The sequence below is a fragment of the Dendrobates tinctorius genome, unplaced genomic scaffold (assembly GCF_039654945.1).
Source record: "Dendrobates tinctorius isolate UK_male_01 unplaced genomic scaffold, ASM3965494v1 ptg000143l, whole genome shotgun sequence".
Classification (NCBI taxonomy): Eukaryota; Metazoa; Chordata; class Amphibia; order Anura; family Dendrobatidae; genus Dendrobates; species Dendrobates tinctorius.
Window position 1 is genome coordinate 29,409,255 of NW_027361810.1, and position 15,274 is coordinate 29,424,528.

At 41.4% G+C, this 15,274-nt stretch overlaps 1 protein-coding gene across 3 annotated transcripts in view; it reads right to left on the reverse strand.

Annotated features, from left to right (window-relative positions):
• The window catches only part of ACVR1 (activin A receptor type 1), an 81,326-nt gene that overhangs the window by 10,200 nt on the left and 55,852 nt on the right, over positions 1-15,274 (reverse strand). For all 3 annotated transcript variants that reach the window (XM_073545660.1, XM_073545659.1, XM_073545658.1), the window contains 4 exons: positions 13,784-14,001; positions 10,469-10,568; positions 7,897-8,043; positions 1,221-1,496 (listed from right to left, as the gene is read on the reverse strand). In XM_073545660.1, the coding sequence (XP_073401761.1) occupies positions 1,221-1,496; positions 7,897-8,043; positions 10,469-10,568; positions 13,784-14,001 (741 nt within the window). The remainder of the gene's footprint in view (positions 1-1,220; positions 1,497-7,896; positions 8,044-10,468; positions 10,569-13,783; positions 14,002-15,274) is intronic.

Here is a 15,274-nt window from a genome sequence, read left to right on the forward strand (position 1 = left end):
GGACTTGTAGCTTACGTGACTGCAGACCTGTGAATCCTCACATCACACGCACTGTAAGGATTCTCCGGCGCCAGGAGCGGACAGTCATGTCACCGCAAGTATGCAACTTGCACGCGTTCGGCCACATTTCGACAAGACGTGTCCGGTATCGCAAGTCTAGTCTGCACGTGACCACGTGTGCAAATCACATACTTGCTGTCATGCACCGAAAAATCTTAACAGTGGGCATTGCATGTGAGGCTAGGCTTCACAAGTCTGCAGTCACATAAAAGTCTGCAGTCGCTCTATCCCAAGTCTGGACAAACCCTTTAAGGGCTGTATAAAACAAAACAGTGGAATTTTTTGCTCAAAATTTGCTAATTGAGTGACGTAAAACTGCCCCCTGCCCCTTGTCTGTGAGATGTGCTGCAATATAGATCTCAATTTTAATATCCTTTAAACACTTCAGAAGAGGAATGACTCTGCGGTAACCATGCAGCCCCCAGATTTGTTTTGGGCCTTTAATTGGGGAGGGTTTTAAAAAATTTGATTTCAAGCACTTTTCATTTTTTGCAACAAATTCATTATGCGCCGTTTTTACACTATTTTTTTTCTTTTTCTATAATCCCCATCAATTAGGTTTTAGACAGTGGTTTTCCTTATACTGATGTATTCGACTAATATTGCAACTTTTTTGCAGACTAAATTTTTTTTTTTTTTATTTGCGCAGCGGAAGACTTGTTACATCTTACAGCTCACTGAATGTATTGTGAACATTTGCAAAAAAAAACAAAAAAACAAACAAACGCACATTTTTTATTTTATGCCTAATTCATAAAAAAAGCGCCATTTTGATTATTACGGTGCAAACTACTAAAAGCACAAAAAGAGACTTAAATAGCTGCTATTGACGGATCAGGATCCGTTTGACCCTTCGGTCTTTTTTTAGGTCTTCTTTATCAAAACCCAAGGATTAGGAACCACAATAACGGGAATAAATACTGCCATCTAGTGGTCGTTCAAAGTATTAAAACTAGATAACATGAAAATATAAAAAAAAAAAAAATAAGTTTTTCCCAGCTGCTGTTTATTGCTTAATTTGACAATATGACTGCATCTTGATCAGCACCCCTGAGCCAAACTATTCTGGGTACAATCCAAAAATGGAGCTGGTAAACATATAGCAAAATGGATAAAACACACTTTGAAGAATATTTTGGCCGAGCTCCTGGTGAGGTTACCTAGATCAGCTATGCAGCACTGGCCGTTCTTCTTAACTAGAATATTCTTGCTTTTTAAATCCCGGTGAGCGATGGCAGGCTTCCCCTGTGTACCGAATATCTCCACGTGCAAATGTGCTAATCCGCTGGCTATGGAAAGGACAACTCGGAGACAGGTGACCGTGTCCAATGTGGTTACTTGCAAGTAATCGTAGAGGGATCCCATTTCATGGTAGTGCGTAATTAGCCACAACTGCGTGCTGGAGTTTCTGGAAGTCATATCTGAGGCAATGAAACCTGGTAAGAAAAAAGCAGCGAGAATCAGACGATTCCATGGGATCCTATTTCACAACACGTATGATGAGTTTACCAGGATTAGAAAAAAAAAATTGCTGTTTTCTCAACATCCAGTGACACTTTTGTCCATGGGTTGTGTTTGATAATGTGGCATTAACTAAGCTGCAATACCTAAAGCAGCCTGTGCATAAAGGGTGGCGCCGTTTCTAACATTTCTAAGTGTTGCTAAAACTAAATTGATATCCATTGCAGAACTCAACAGTCATCGTAGAGAGTCAAATTCATAGGGCTCTATGTAGATATTCATTTTTACAATTGTGGGGCTTCCATGAGACCCCATTTATAATCAGATTCTCAAATTTAAAAAGTACCATTTATACCCATAATAAGATTGACTTATCTGGCATGCAATCAGACTCAAAGAGGCTAATCCATCACTGGTCATCCTCTGATTAGCGACCCAGAGAGGTCAGGAAAAAAATAAAGTTTAAAATTAATACGTGCCTCCCGGCATGGCACCGCTTTTCTGTTCTCAGTGCCGATTTTCTCCCCAGTCTCTTGACATCACCATCCGGCAGTGACATCACGTGAGCAATGCAGCCAATCAGCATCCTCTGATCAGCCGCAGGGTTCACATTTTGCTCTAGATCATTTCTTTCGCTCAGATGAATAGTGAACGCTGCAGCTGATCAGCGCCCACTCGCGTGATGCTGGATGGCGGTGGACACAACAATGAATACCGATGAATGACCCATTAATAAGGCTGGGAGTGGGCGTATAAGGTGGGCTCAGATGAGGCCACTCCATACCAGGCAGATAATCGTTGTGAGACAGTCAGGATGTGCCTCAAACAGCTGCGGGTGGAGCACAACCTGTGAAAAAAGCATTTACAGTGCAACCACAGAGCGCGCCGTTCCACACCACCATCAGTGTACCTATGGGTCCTTGTGGCACCCCATTAATAAACAGAAACTGTGGTCATGCTTCAAATGAGACTAACAAAGGAAAAAAAGTGAAAAATTTGAAAGAAAAATATGGTTTTAAATATAAAAAAAAAATATATATATATATATATATATATATATATATCTCAAGTCACTACCCACTTTCCCTCCATTAAAAATAAAAGTATTAAAAAAATTCAAAAACCTAAATTTTGCATCAATGCACCACAAAGTCTGATCTATCGCAATCTAAAATACACTAATTTTTTTTTTTGGAGGGGTGGGGGGCAAATTCCACCCAAAAAAAAAAAGTGATCACAACATCACATCTATTCCAGAACGGTGCCAATATAGTTTGCCCGTTCTGAAAAAAAATAAAAAAAAAAAAAAAAAAAAAATGAATATATATGTTCCGTATATTGATCAAAAAATGAAAACAAAGTGGGCCGTTGCTTTATTTCTGATAAAATCACAGTTTTAATCAGCAGATGACTAGGACTGGTAACCCTGCTGCCGGGTAGTCCTCCATATTCATTCATGAACTCTGTATGATTCCACCACTTATTGGCAGCTTTCTATGCATAGGCAGAAAGCTGTCAAACAATGACTTGGGGCGTGGTAATCCAGAGCTCAGAATTCCAACTATGGATAGATCTGCAGCAGATAAAACAGGGATTTTTTTTATCATAACTGCAGCAAGCAGCCCAGCGAGTGACACCGCTGGAATCAGGGTCTCTGCCCCTACATCATGTTGCTCTCAGATGGAGTAGCAAATTGTGTGACAGGGTGCTTAAAAAAATAATGCAAATGCATAAACAGAGGATATACAAGTACAGAACCAACCATAAAAGTGCAAAAATACATGAACAAACTACAAAGGGAAAAAAAACCCTGACAGAAGCAACATTTTATTCCATAGACGTCTAATCCCAGAGCTAATCTCAGTAACCAAGTGTGGCATATTTAAGAGACTCGTGTGATGAATCTCAAGTACAGACTCATTCGGCACCTCGCCTCCAAACCTAAATACCACTATTAAAAGTGAGAACTAGCAGCAGCACACAATCCTGCCAAGACAGTAAGATCCTGCTTGTAAAATAGGGCGACAAAGTGGAGCTGAGATTAGACTGAACGCTAGATCTGAGCCCAGGGCACTGCGGAGACACTCCAGTCTACAGATTTTCTTTGGAGGGTGGTGGTGATGTTACGTTTCCAGAACCTAAGCGCAGGCAGCGATTTCTCGCTTTGCTGTTCTGCTGTCTGAACATGCAAGGATATTTATGGGGGGGGGAAGGAAAATGTAATGAGAAGAAAACAAAAATGTCTGGAATGCTGGGATGGGTTAAACAAAAGGACGAAGGAAAACGGAAATTTTTTAGGCGTGAAGTTGGTTCAGTAAACAGAAGCCTGGAGCCTTGGCCCAGATAATGGGCGAAGATTGGCATGACCATGGGTTGGAGGGAAAAGTGGGGCAGGTTAGTAAAAAGGGTATAAAAAGATAGGTTAGGGGAGGGATTTTGTCAATCCCACTCATAGGAACCAATTTTACAGTCCCGCTCGCCCTCCCTAATTTTTGAAATAAAATAAAGGTGGTTTTATTGGGTTATGGTGGCCCGGGGAGCTTGGATGTCCTTGAAGTTGGCTTTAAATTGCTTCGGGTCACTCATTCGGGTTATGTCTCCATTCATTTGTTGAAAAATTATCCCGGTGGATTTTTGGGACCCTTGACAATAGCACGACTGTTCCCCGAAGTCTGGAGAAAAAACTGTTGTGATTATGGTGCTCCCAAGCCAGTGTCACGGATGGTGGGGTGGGGGAAATTCTGGTTTATATGGATTGTTTTTGGTAATCACCATATATTTGTAGCTTCAAGGACTCTTCCCATTTTTTTTTCCTTTTATTACGCCATTTGTGCTTTAAATTGTTATATTTGCCATGGGTGACAAGTAAAAAAAAAAATAAAAAATCTACAGTTCTGCATCTTTGTCTCCTTTACCTCTTTCTTACATAATGGATGTTAATTAGGCCTCACTCACACTTTTTTTTTTTTATTTTGAGTATCAGTTTTTTTCACAGACAGCACTCGTACTCTTAATAGTGAATGGCGCTGTTCACACATCCGCAATTTTTGGCAGACTGAGTGGTCCACGTAAAATTGCAGAGACATATCCGTTTTTGAACTGGGTGACGGATCAAAATACCGGTAATGCAAACCTATAAGTCCGTAAAAGCCCTCCTTGTTGTCCATTTTCACTGACTGCTAGATGGGAAACAAATGTATGACTGCAGGATCAGACTACATAGTTTATTTGTAGTCTGTTACCATGGAGATGTGCAACAGCTGTATTCTTTCAAGTTTCATCAATTTTAGTAATCTTTTGAGAGACCGTCACAGTCAATGCATAAAACAGTAGTGATGAGCGAATGTGCTCGGATAAGGCGTTATTCCAGGATGATGGGGTGCTAACCAAGTATCTTTGGCGTGCTCGAATAATACGTTCAAGTTCCCGCGGCAGTTTGTTAGGTAATCCCTGCATGTGTTGTGGCTGTCGAACTGAAGCAAGACGTGAAGGCGCAGGGACTCAAACATTTTTCGAGCATGCCGACGACACTTGGTTAACACTTAATTCCAACATGTTCGATCAGCACTAACAGAGAAGCGTATTAAAATAGGCAGCCAGTCCACTTCACACATCTAGTGTAGTCCCATGCAGACACAGGAATTGTTGGCGTTTTATGTCCAACACAATTTGGAACCAGATCTGCTAGGAAATAGGACACCCAACCAATAAGCATGCCCCATAGAGCCGATAACATTTTAAGTTTTGAATATCTGTTTAAAAGATTTAAATAAGCACTCATCCTCCTCCCATCAAAGTTTTAATCCTCTTCATATACTGCAGTCATCATATTATATAGTGCTATGTAATTAGAATTGCTCATTTTTCCCTTCTACCCAGATAATTCTTCCCTTTTCTCTGCTCTATGTATAAACGGGAAGTCTCTTGTCTCTGTATTTATCATCCCCCCTTTAACTACTGACCCAACTTCTCCGTAATTGTGAAGAGCTGGGCAAAGTGCCTTTTCTTGGGTGGCTGTGGGGTGCACTTTTTAGGCTGTAGGGGGGGGCAATATACATGGCCCCTTACCAGCCTGAGAATACCAGCCCCCAGATGTCTGCTTTGGCTTGGCTGGTTGTCAAAAATAGAAGGGACCCCAAGCCATTTTTTATTTATTCAAATAATTAAAAAATACGGTGTGAGGACATCTACATTCTTGATAACCAGCCTTGCTAAAGCTGACAGGTGCAGCCCACAGCTGTCAAGTTTTGCCAGGCTGGTTATCAAACATACAAGTGAACCAACATCATTTTTTATTTATAGCTCAGTCGCCACCTGCTCTCAAAGTTTTCAGTTGAATAGAACTCTCAACATTCTCTCCTGCCATTGCTGATCGCAGAGTGTGTAGGGAACAATGATGTGAGCTGTCTTCAGCACCCAGCGCTGGGGATCAGTGTGAACAATACTTCTGATTCACAGGCAATGGTACGAGTGATACTGATGCGGCACGCAGTTGCCACACGTATTAAACACACATACATGGATATCGCTGGTAGGTTTTTTTTTTTCAGTACCGGAAATATCTGGATGTGTGGAAGATACCCAAGGTTGCGTTTGCTCTAGCTGTTGCTCCCGGTGTCGGTCATTATGTGGCGCCCTTCGTCTTTATCGCCACAAAAGGGTTAAATATGTACTTTTTTGTGTGTTTTGTGAGCAATGGGAGTTATGCTTTCTCTGCTAGACACACACAGAATTTGCCTCACTCCCCTATTTGTCTGAAGCTGCGAGCTTTGCAGACATACCCTAACTGGAAGGGGGAGGGGCCAAGTGGTTGTTCTCAGTGTGAAGGACGAAGAAGTCTTGGAGGCCATGATGACATGTGGATGATCCAGGAGTGAGAGCTAACAAACAGGGAACCAGCCCCTAGATCATCCATGCTTTCAGAGCTGGGTGATAAGCTGAGAGACTGCGTGGGATTATACAACCAGCAGAAAAGTGTTTTCCCTCAGAAATACTGCAATAACCTGGAATCAGTGAAGGACAGTGCAAGTGGGAACTTGAGCGGCGTCACAAAGGATTCAAACTGCAAGTTGCTGAAGGCGAAATACACAGTGAGTAGAGGCAATACTGGGAAGTTCTAAACGCCAGAAAGCCTTGGTCCCAGAAGGGATTAGAATAGCAGGAGGAACACTGAGTCACAGCAAAGAGAAAGATAACTCCCATTCTCCAGAGCAGACTGTAACCTGATGAGAGTTGTAATATCTCCTCTGAACTGCACCTGAACTACAGTAAATACTAAAGTGACTTTCCTTGTCTCCTGCATTATTACTCCGTGCCTTCTACTTGCATCACAATCTCTGGTGGTCTGCCCTGGTTGGAGAGGGTTTAACATCTGCACTGCCATCACCATCTATTCCCCCAGGGATCATCTGCAGTGCTGGCTATACTACAGTCGATCACTCCAACTGGCGTCACGAATCACTACATAAACTTTATCCTCATCAAATTCTACACCTTTTACTTGACCTCCTGGGGTCACGGACCAAGTCACCGCCGCTGTGACATCTCCCATTGAAGTTAACGGGCTCGGTACCAAGTACCCCACGGCCCCGTCAATTACGTCAGCAGCACCGCAGCCGCTTAATGACAGACCTAGGGAAGGCGTGAAAAGCATAGAGCCATTTATTAAATAAACTGCAGGGTTTTTTGACACCTGAAAATCCTTTTTACTATCATTTTCATGTTCTCTCTGGTCATGATGTGCAGCACAAGAAGTAGGGAATAAACACACACACAATATAATATATATATATATTTTTATTACACACATACATAGATACACGGTATATATATATATACACATACATACACACACACACACATATACACACACACACATACATACACACAATTTTTGTTTAAAAAAAAAGGCACTAACATCAATTTTTTACATTTCACTGAAATTATTTCAAGAAATATGAGGCTTCCAGCTGGCAATGCCCATACATATCAATTAAAATGAAATGTAATGCTCACCAGATTGACAGAGCCAGGGCCGGGGGAGCTGTAGATTGGTACTTTTCCATTAACAGTAGTTGCTTTTAAACAGTTACTAAAACAAGTAGCTGCCTCGCATTCCCATCAGCTATAACCATCTGGTGAGAACGCAGGATGGGCTTCTGCTAATTAAATCCGCACTCTCCCAAACTGAACGTTCAACCATCTTCCCAAAAGGGCAGGCCAAGAATCCCGAGACACTCGCAATAACCCATCTACAGTTGGCGGTCGGACGCGTCCAAAATTCCGGATGTCATGGACTTAATGCAGCAAAGCCTTTAGTCTGCAGCAGACAGCGAATTTGTGTGCGAGCGTGCTACCACGCCAGGGAACGCTTACCTAGAATGTTTTCATGCCTTAACAGCACCGTGTTGTATAATTCAGTCTCCCTGAACCAGGACTTCTCGTCTCGTGATGAGAAGATCTTTACAGCGACGCTTTCTCCTTGCCAATGGCCGCGCCATACTTCTCCGTAACGACCCTTACCTAAAAAGAAAAAAAATAATGAATTAGAAACAGTTTATATTTTTTGCAACCCACTGAACCATCCTAATAGGTTCACATTTTTTGCCATGAACATTAAATTAAATCTAGTTGACGCTTTGCATTTTTATTTATTTTTACCTTTCAAGCAGAACAAATAAGGGAAAAAATAAAAAAGCAATTTCCATAAAAAGGGTTAATGAAGCGTTAATCAGACTTGTCAGTCACATAGGACCCATCAGATACGAAGAGTGAGTAGGCTTGGCATTGGTTTTACGGGATTATAAAGGGGCTGTCTTTAGCGATGAGCGAACGTGCTCCGATAAAGTGTTATCCGAGCATGCTCGAGTGCTAAACGAGTGACTTCGGAGTGCTTGAAAAATATGTTCGAGTCCCCGCGGCTGCATGTTTAGAGGCTGTTCGACAGCAGCACCACATGCAGGGATTGCCTAAAACATGCAATCCTTGCATGTGTTGCACTGTCAAACAGCTGCCGGGACTAACATTTTTCGAGCACGCCGAAGTCACTCGGTTTCGGACCCGAGCATGCTAGGATAACGCTTTATCCCAGCATGTTTGCTCATCAGTAGTAGCTGCACATTGACAAGGTAGAAAGACTGAGTTGAAGTCATCGCCATTTTGTGCATTAGGTGACACGAGAACAAAAGTTTATAATCTGCCATGATCAGCAGGACGACACGTGAAATAAAAAACTCGGCCTCCTGTGAGCAGTGGAAACCCAACCCTCACTAATGGCGCTCCGGCATTGTAATCGGAATCTCTTGGCACTGTCCCATATTTCAAAAAGGCACCGAATGGTAATACGTCTTACATTATCACTCTGTGTCAGCAGACCCTGAACCCTCCTGCCAAGAATTTTATAAACTGACACTCATTAAAAATGTTGGAGCTTTGCACAATAGAAAAAAACCTTGCAGGTATACAGTAGTGAAAGAAGCCTGGGCCGTGCCAGGGCTTTGTTACAGGACTTGGCTGCTCAGCGCGTCCTTCATAAAGTGGTGGAATAATATAATGCCGCTTTTGTGTCCGCGCTTGTTCTGACTTTAACCAGTCTAGCAGATAAATTTAGCCCAAGGAAGGTTCTTTTTATCTACTTAAGCCTAGGACTGGCGTCATGAATCAGGACTGTCAGGTGCGACGTGCAGAAATCCACAACGCGTAAAAGTTATCCTATTAAAAACTAACTATTTTAAAAGTTTACTTTCCTAAAAAAAAATTAAAAAAAAAAAAAAAAGGCTAAATGCTATTCAGATAATTCCACTCTGTGAAGTATGTAAATAGCAGGGCATCCTTGCAAGAATAATTTGGAGCTTATAAAAAATCTTCATGCAAGAAATTTGGAAATTTTTAGTAGAAAATTCAATTTTATTTATTTTTTGCCATGGCTCAAAAATATTGTACCCAAAATCAATATTTTCATTGACTTGGCGTTGTATGATGCTTACATAGATTATCTCACTTTGTTTGAAAAGTGAGAAATGATTTGCTTGAATGGGGCTAAATGATTTTGCAATTACTAGAGGAGCAAAAAAAAAAAAAAAAAATTTGCAGGACCCTGGTCTATCGGCTACTTTGGTAGTCCGCGGACCACGGTACCAGAGCCCCGCTAATCTCTTCCTACCTGCTGGTACCCCCCGATGCCTCTTCCCATTAGGCGGTCTGGACCAATGTCATCACTGTGATGACATGCATGATTTCATATCAGGCTCACTAATAAGAAAAGGCGCCGGGTATGCCAGCAGGTAGAAGGAAGTTCGCAGGACTCTGGTTCAGCGGTCACAGACTACCAAAGTGGCCGGGGGACCAGGATCCAGTGAATCTTTTTGCTTAACACTAATAAATACCCTACTAAGGAATAGAGGATAGCCCAGCATTCAGGACCCCATTTATTAGTAAAACAACTATGAATAGTATCATTCTGCTGGAACCAATTCTGCGTGCCAGCTATGGGTGACGTCACTGGTATGTGCCGCCTCTGACCGGCCGGCAGGGTGTAATGTAGTGCAGGGAGCTGGTGCAATACATTTCAGCTAAAGCACATCCAGGTGTAGAGGAACTGTTACACACGATGCTGGGTTCTCCAGTAAATCGAGGGGGTTTATAATAATCATGACACACCCAATGTACAGCTTTAAAGGCTTACAGTTAACATACAAAAAAAAAAAGATAATATATACGATATATGTGTAGTATATATATATATACACATACATATACATACATACATACACATTATATATATATATATATATATATATATATATATATATATATATATATATATATATATATATATATATATATATATATATACATACACACACACACACACACACACACATTTGTCATTCCCATCCGTAACATTACAAAAATAAAAAAAATTAAAAAAAAAAAAGAAAGTACTAACCAACACATTCCGCAAGAGTAATCTGGCGAGCCACTGTTCTCTGGACCAGGAACGGAAGCCCAGACCCACTGCCAGACGTACACGAGTGATCCAGCAGATCCTAGAGAAATATTAAAGATGACAAATTTTGCTTTCTGCATTTGACGAGTAAGAAAAATGCACAAGAGTCACTATCAAATGGAACTGCACCAACATGCTAAACTAAGTGATCACTCTCGCCACTAGGGGACAGCACTGTACATTCTACTCTTAAAAACATATATAAATATTTCAATAAACGACTAGAAACGATGATGATTAGACAAACGATAGGACGTCTTTTCCTTCATTTTACTAGCATATATTTCATCTAGCGTGGCTTGTAGGAATTAACTTTATTTTACTAGAAAAAAAAAAAAAAAATAGAAAAACTAAATTTAGTTTTGAGAGTTTATTTTACAGTTCTCTACATAAACAAAGTTACGGAGATGAAACTTTACCCATCATATAAGTGTGTTATGTTTATATTGAGGATGGATCGCTTATTTAAACAAGCTAATCCAGTTATACATGAGCATTCTCCTACCCATTCAGGCATGTATTCTTGTCCATAGGGGGTAGTATTACAGCAGTAAGTAGAAATACTTAAGGGATTTTACAATTTTAAATATTTATTGTATATCCCCAGAGGTCCCACCAGTGGGGCTCTCGTCTCACCTATCAGTAGAACAGGATATACAGACCAGTCGGCACAATTTCCATACACTTCAAAGGAGAGCTGAATGCATGCATTTTAAGCTACGGGAGGTATGGAAAGAGTTGAGCCATAAATCTCCAATACAGTTGTGTGAAAAAGTGATTTCCTATTCTTTTACATGTTTGTCACACTTAAATGTTTCAGATCACCAAACAAATTTAAATATTACACAGAGATATCACAAGTAATCATGAAATGCAGTTTATAAATGAAGGTCTTTATTGTTAAGGGAAAAAGAAATCCAAACAAACAGGGCCCTCTGTGATAAAGTGATTGCCCCCTAAAAATAACAACTGGTTGGGTCACCCTTAGCAGCAACAACTGCAATCAAGCGTTTGCGATAACTGGCAATGAGTCTTTTACAACGCTTTAGAGAAATTCTGGCTCACTCATCTTTTGCAGAATTGTTGTAATTCGGCCACATTGGAGGATTCCGAGCATGAACCGCCTTTTTAGGGTCACGCCACAGCATCTCAATCAGATTATAGTCAGGACTTTGACTAGGCCACTCCAAAGTCTTGATTTAGTTTTTTTGTTGGTTTTTTTTTAAAGCCATTCAGAGGTGGACTTGCTGGTGTTTTTTGGATCGTTGTCCAGATGGCCAGACATTCTCCTTCAGGATTTTTTGGTAGACAGCAGAGTTCATGATTCCATTTACCAGAACAAGTCTTCCAGGTCATGAAGCAGCAAAACAGCCCGAGACCATCACACCACCACCATATTTTACTGTGGTGTAATGTTCCTTTTCTGAAATGTTGTGTTACTTCTACGCCAGATGTAACGCGACATACACCTTCCAAAAAGTTAAACTTTTGTCTTGTCAGTCTTCGTATTCTCACAAATGTCTTGGGGATCATTAAAATGTTTTCTGGCAAAACTGAGACAAGTTTTTATGTTCGTTATGCCATTTTTGTCCAGTCTCTTTCTTATGGTGGAGTCTTGAACATAACACTGACCTTAACTGAGGCAAGTGAGGCCTGCAGGTCTTTGGATGTTGGTGTGGTTTTGTTACCTCTTGGATGAGTCGTATCATTTTGGTTGGCGGGCCACTCCTGGGAATATGCACCACTGTTCCATATTTTCACCATTTATGGATAATGGCCCTCACTGTCGTTTGCTGCAGTCCCAAAGCTTTAGAAATGGCTTTATAACCTTTTCCAGACTGACAGATTTCAATGACTGTTTCTCATCTGTCCCAGAATTTCTTTGTATTGCAGCATGATGTCTAGCTTTTGCAGAACTTTTGGCTTACTTCACTTTGCAAGGCAGGTCCTATTTAAGTGATTTCTTGATTGACAACAGGATTGAGAACAGGTGTGGCAGTAATCAGGCCTGAGTGTGGCTAGGGAAATTGAACTCAGCTTCCCAAAGATGTGAAAAACCACAGTTAATTTATGGGAATCAATTTTTCACACAGGGCCCTGTAGGTTTGTGTTTATTTTTCCCTTAATAATGACCTTAAAAACTGCATTTTAGGATTACTTGTGTTATCCTTGTCTAATATTTAAATTTGTTTTCTGATCTGAAACATTTAGGGTATGTTCCCACAGTAAGTAAACACTGTGGGTTGGACGCTGTGTACATCCGCAGAGTCCAGATGTTACATCATAGTGGATGGGATTTCAAGAAATCCCATCTCCATTATGTGTGCACTGGCGCCCGCAGCTTCCCTGTGGAGACGCATAAGAGGCGCGTCTTTCCAGACTGCAGCATGTCTATTATCTTGCGGAGACGCAAGGTAAATATCACCAGTGGAATGTATAGGACGTGTTCAAAAGGTGGCAGCACTTTGAACGCAGTGGACATGTGCTGCGTTCAAAGCGCTGCCGGTTACTGACCGTGTGGACGTAGCCTTAAGTGTGAGAAACGTGCAAAAGAATAGTAAATCAGGAAGGGTGCAAACACTTTCACACAACTGTACAGGAATTATCACTTTCAAGGGTTAGTCCAGAGTGCTTTTTTCATCTAAAAGAATTGCCTCCCATCATTGAGCTACTTCTGACACTACAGCACATCCTCCATCACTAATAGGTATGAGAATTAAAAAGGAGTCTTCCAGCACAAACGACCATTCAAACCAAGCACAGACGCTTGGGTGCACCCTTGCCATGGCCAAATGGCTCATTGCAACTTCCCACCTACTTGTCTTCCATCCATCTATACCCTTTTCTTCCTAGATCTGACCTTATGAGAACCACAGGATGGAGATAGATGGAAAAGGTGCTCTGAAGGTAGGAAGATGGACATCTGTTTGGCCACTCCAAGGGTGCACCGTATGCCTGTGCTTGGTTTGAACAGTCTTTTTGTGCCTTTGTGCCGACACACTCTTTATTTTTTGGCACAGAAAATGTATAAGAGCAGAGAATTTTTTTTTTTTTTATATTAAATAAATAGGTAAAAAAGGAGTCGGAAGGTGACAACCACTTTTTGAAAGCCAAACAGGATTTCAGTAGTTGTAATTGCTATTCCCCCACTATTCTTAGCAGCATCTACGGAGCAGCGTTTTACCTAACCACTAATGAGCTCACGTATCTTTTCTCAAGTGAAAATTCAGAGTTTAGAGGTCCAGAAACACTTACGGCAAGCGTGCTATCCCCCACATTGGATGCGATCAGCCCGTCTATAGTCCCGTACTCTGCGTCTCGAGTGCTCAATCGTTCCATGTGACGTTGCTGAATTTTTCGGAAGACCAGCATGGCCACAAAAGAAAGCACTACCAGAACAATGACAGGAGCCAGGACAAATATCGCCAGGGTCTCCACGCTGTAATTTAACGCCTCGCCATGCAGCGACTTCCCTAGATAAAATAGGATGTAACATTCAGTGACTCTGTATGATAAAGTCGAGTGGCACAGAGCACAATATCTTTGATTTCACACATTTCCACAGAGCAATGAAGAGTCCTTGAAAGATCACTCTTTCACCTCTGTTACATTATTGGAATTAGCCATTAAATTGCTGTGACGCTGGCTTTTATGGTCAATTCAAATATTTAATAAGTCGGATCCGCAGGCCAAGCTAATCCTACAGAGAAACAAAAGGCACGATCCACGGTCCAATGCTTCAACATCAACTTTTTATACTCACAACACCACCTCCCCGAAAAGAAAAAAAAACACAAAAAACAAAGACCTTAAAATTGTAAGTCTTTTCTTAGCAACATCTTTTTTAATTTGCTTTAAAAAGGACAATACAGAGCAAGTTCACCTTCATGGCCCCTTGTAGACTGACGTATCACTAACAACTAGCTACTCAACCTTTGACAGACCCCGTGGCCACATGTAATACTACATTTTTCCAGTAGAGGTCCCTGGAGGGGATACAAGTAATCTACAGGATCATTACAGCAAGTCGATCAGTGCTGATTTAGCTCCATTTACAGAGTAATCATTGGCACCTAATAATAATAAATAAAAATAAATTATTGGCACCTTGTAAACCGGTCGGGGATGCATGATCCTTACTATGGAATGTCCGCCCTGTATAGCTTGTATTGTTTTTGCATTATTTTTGTCAGCACATAGAGCAACGGGACAATGAACGCGGCACTTCTCGTCAGTAGGTGAACAAGTAGGATCCTGTCCCGAATGGTATCAGTGATAAAACTTGGCACTCACTTATGATTTATTGGACAATTGCAATCCAGAATGAGAAAATGTTTCGGCCTGAGTAGACCGTCATCACTTTACGGACTGCTCTGGAAGATCCATTCTAGTTCAGAGAGATATTGCTGTGAAGTGTCTGCGGCGTTCAACGCAGTGTGGAATGAGAAGGCGCCTTCCAACATTCATGATCAGGGGACAGACCTTAATAAATGGACTGAACGCATGTCTCGTGACCCAAACACAACAGTCACTGGCATATATGAGGGTGTCGAGTTCAAGTTAGATCATCTGCGGCCGGTTAGTACATAGCGGTCCATACTCAGACCAAGAATGCCGGATGTGTCAAGCTGGCGTAAGAGAAACCCCTTTAAGTTGTAAAAGATGTCAAATGGTGATGAGCGAACATGCTCGGATGAGGTGTTATCTGAGCATGTTCATGTGCGGTTAGAGTGTCTTCGGCGTGCT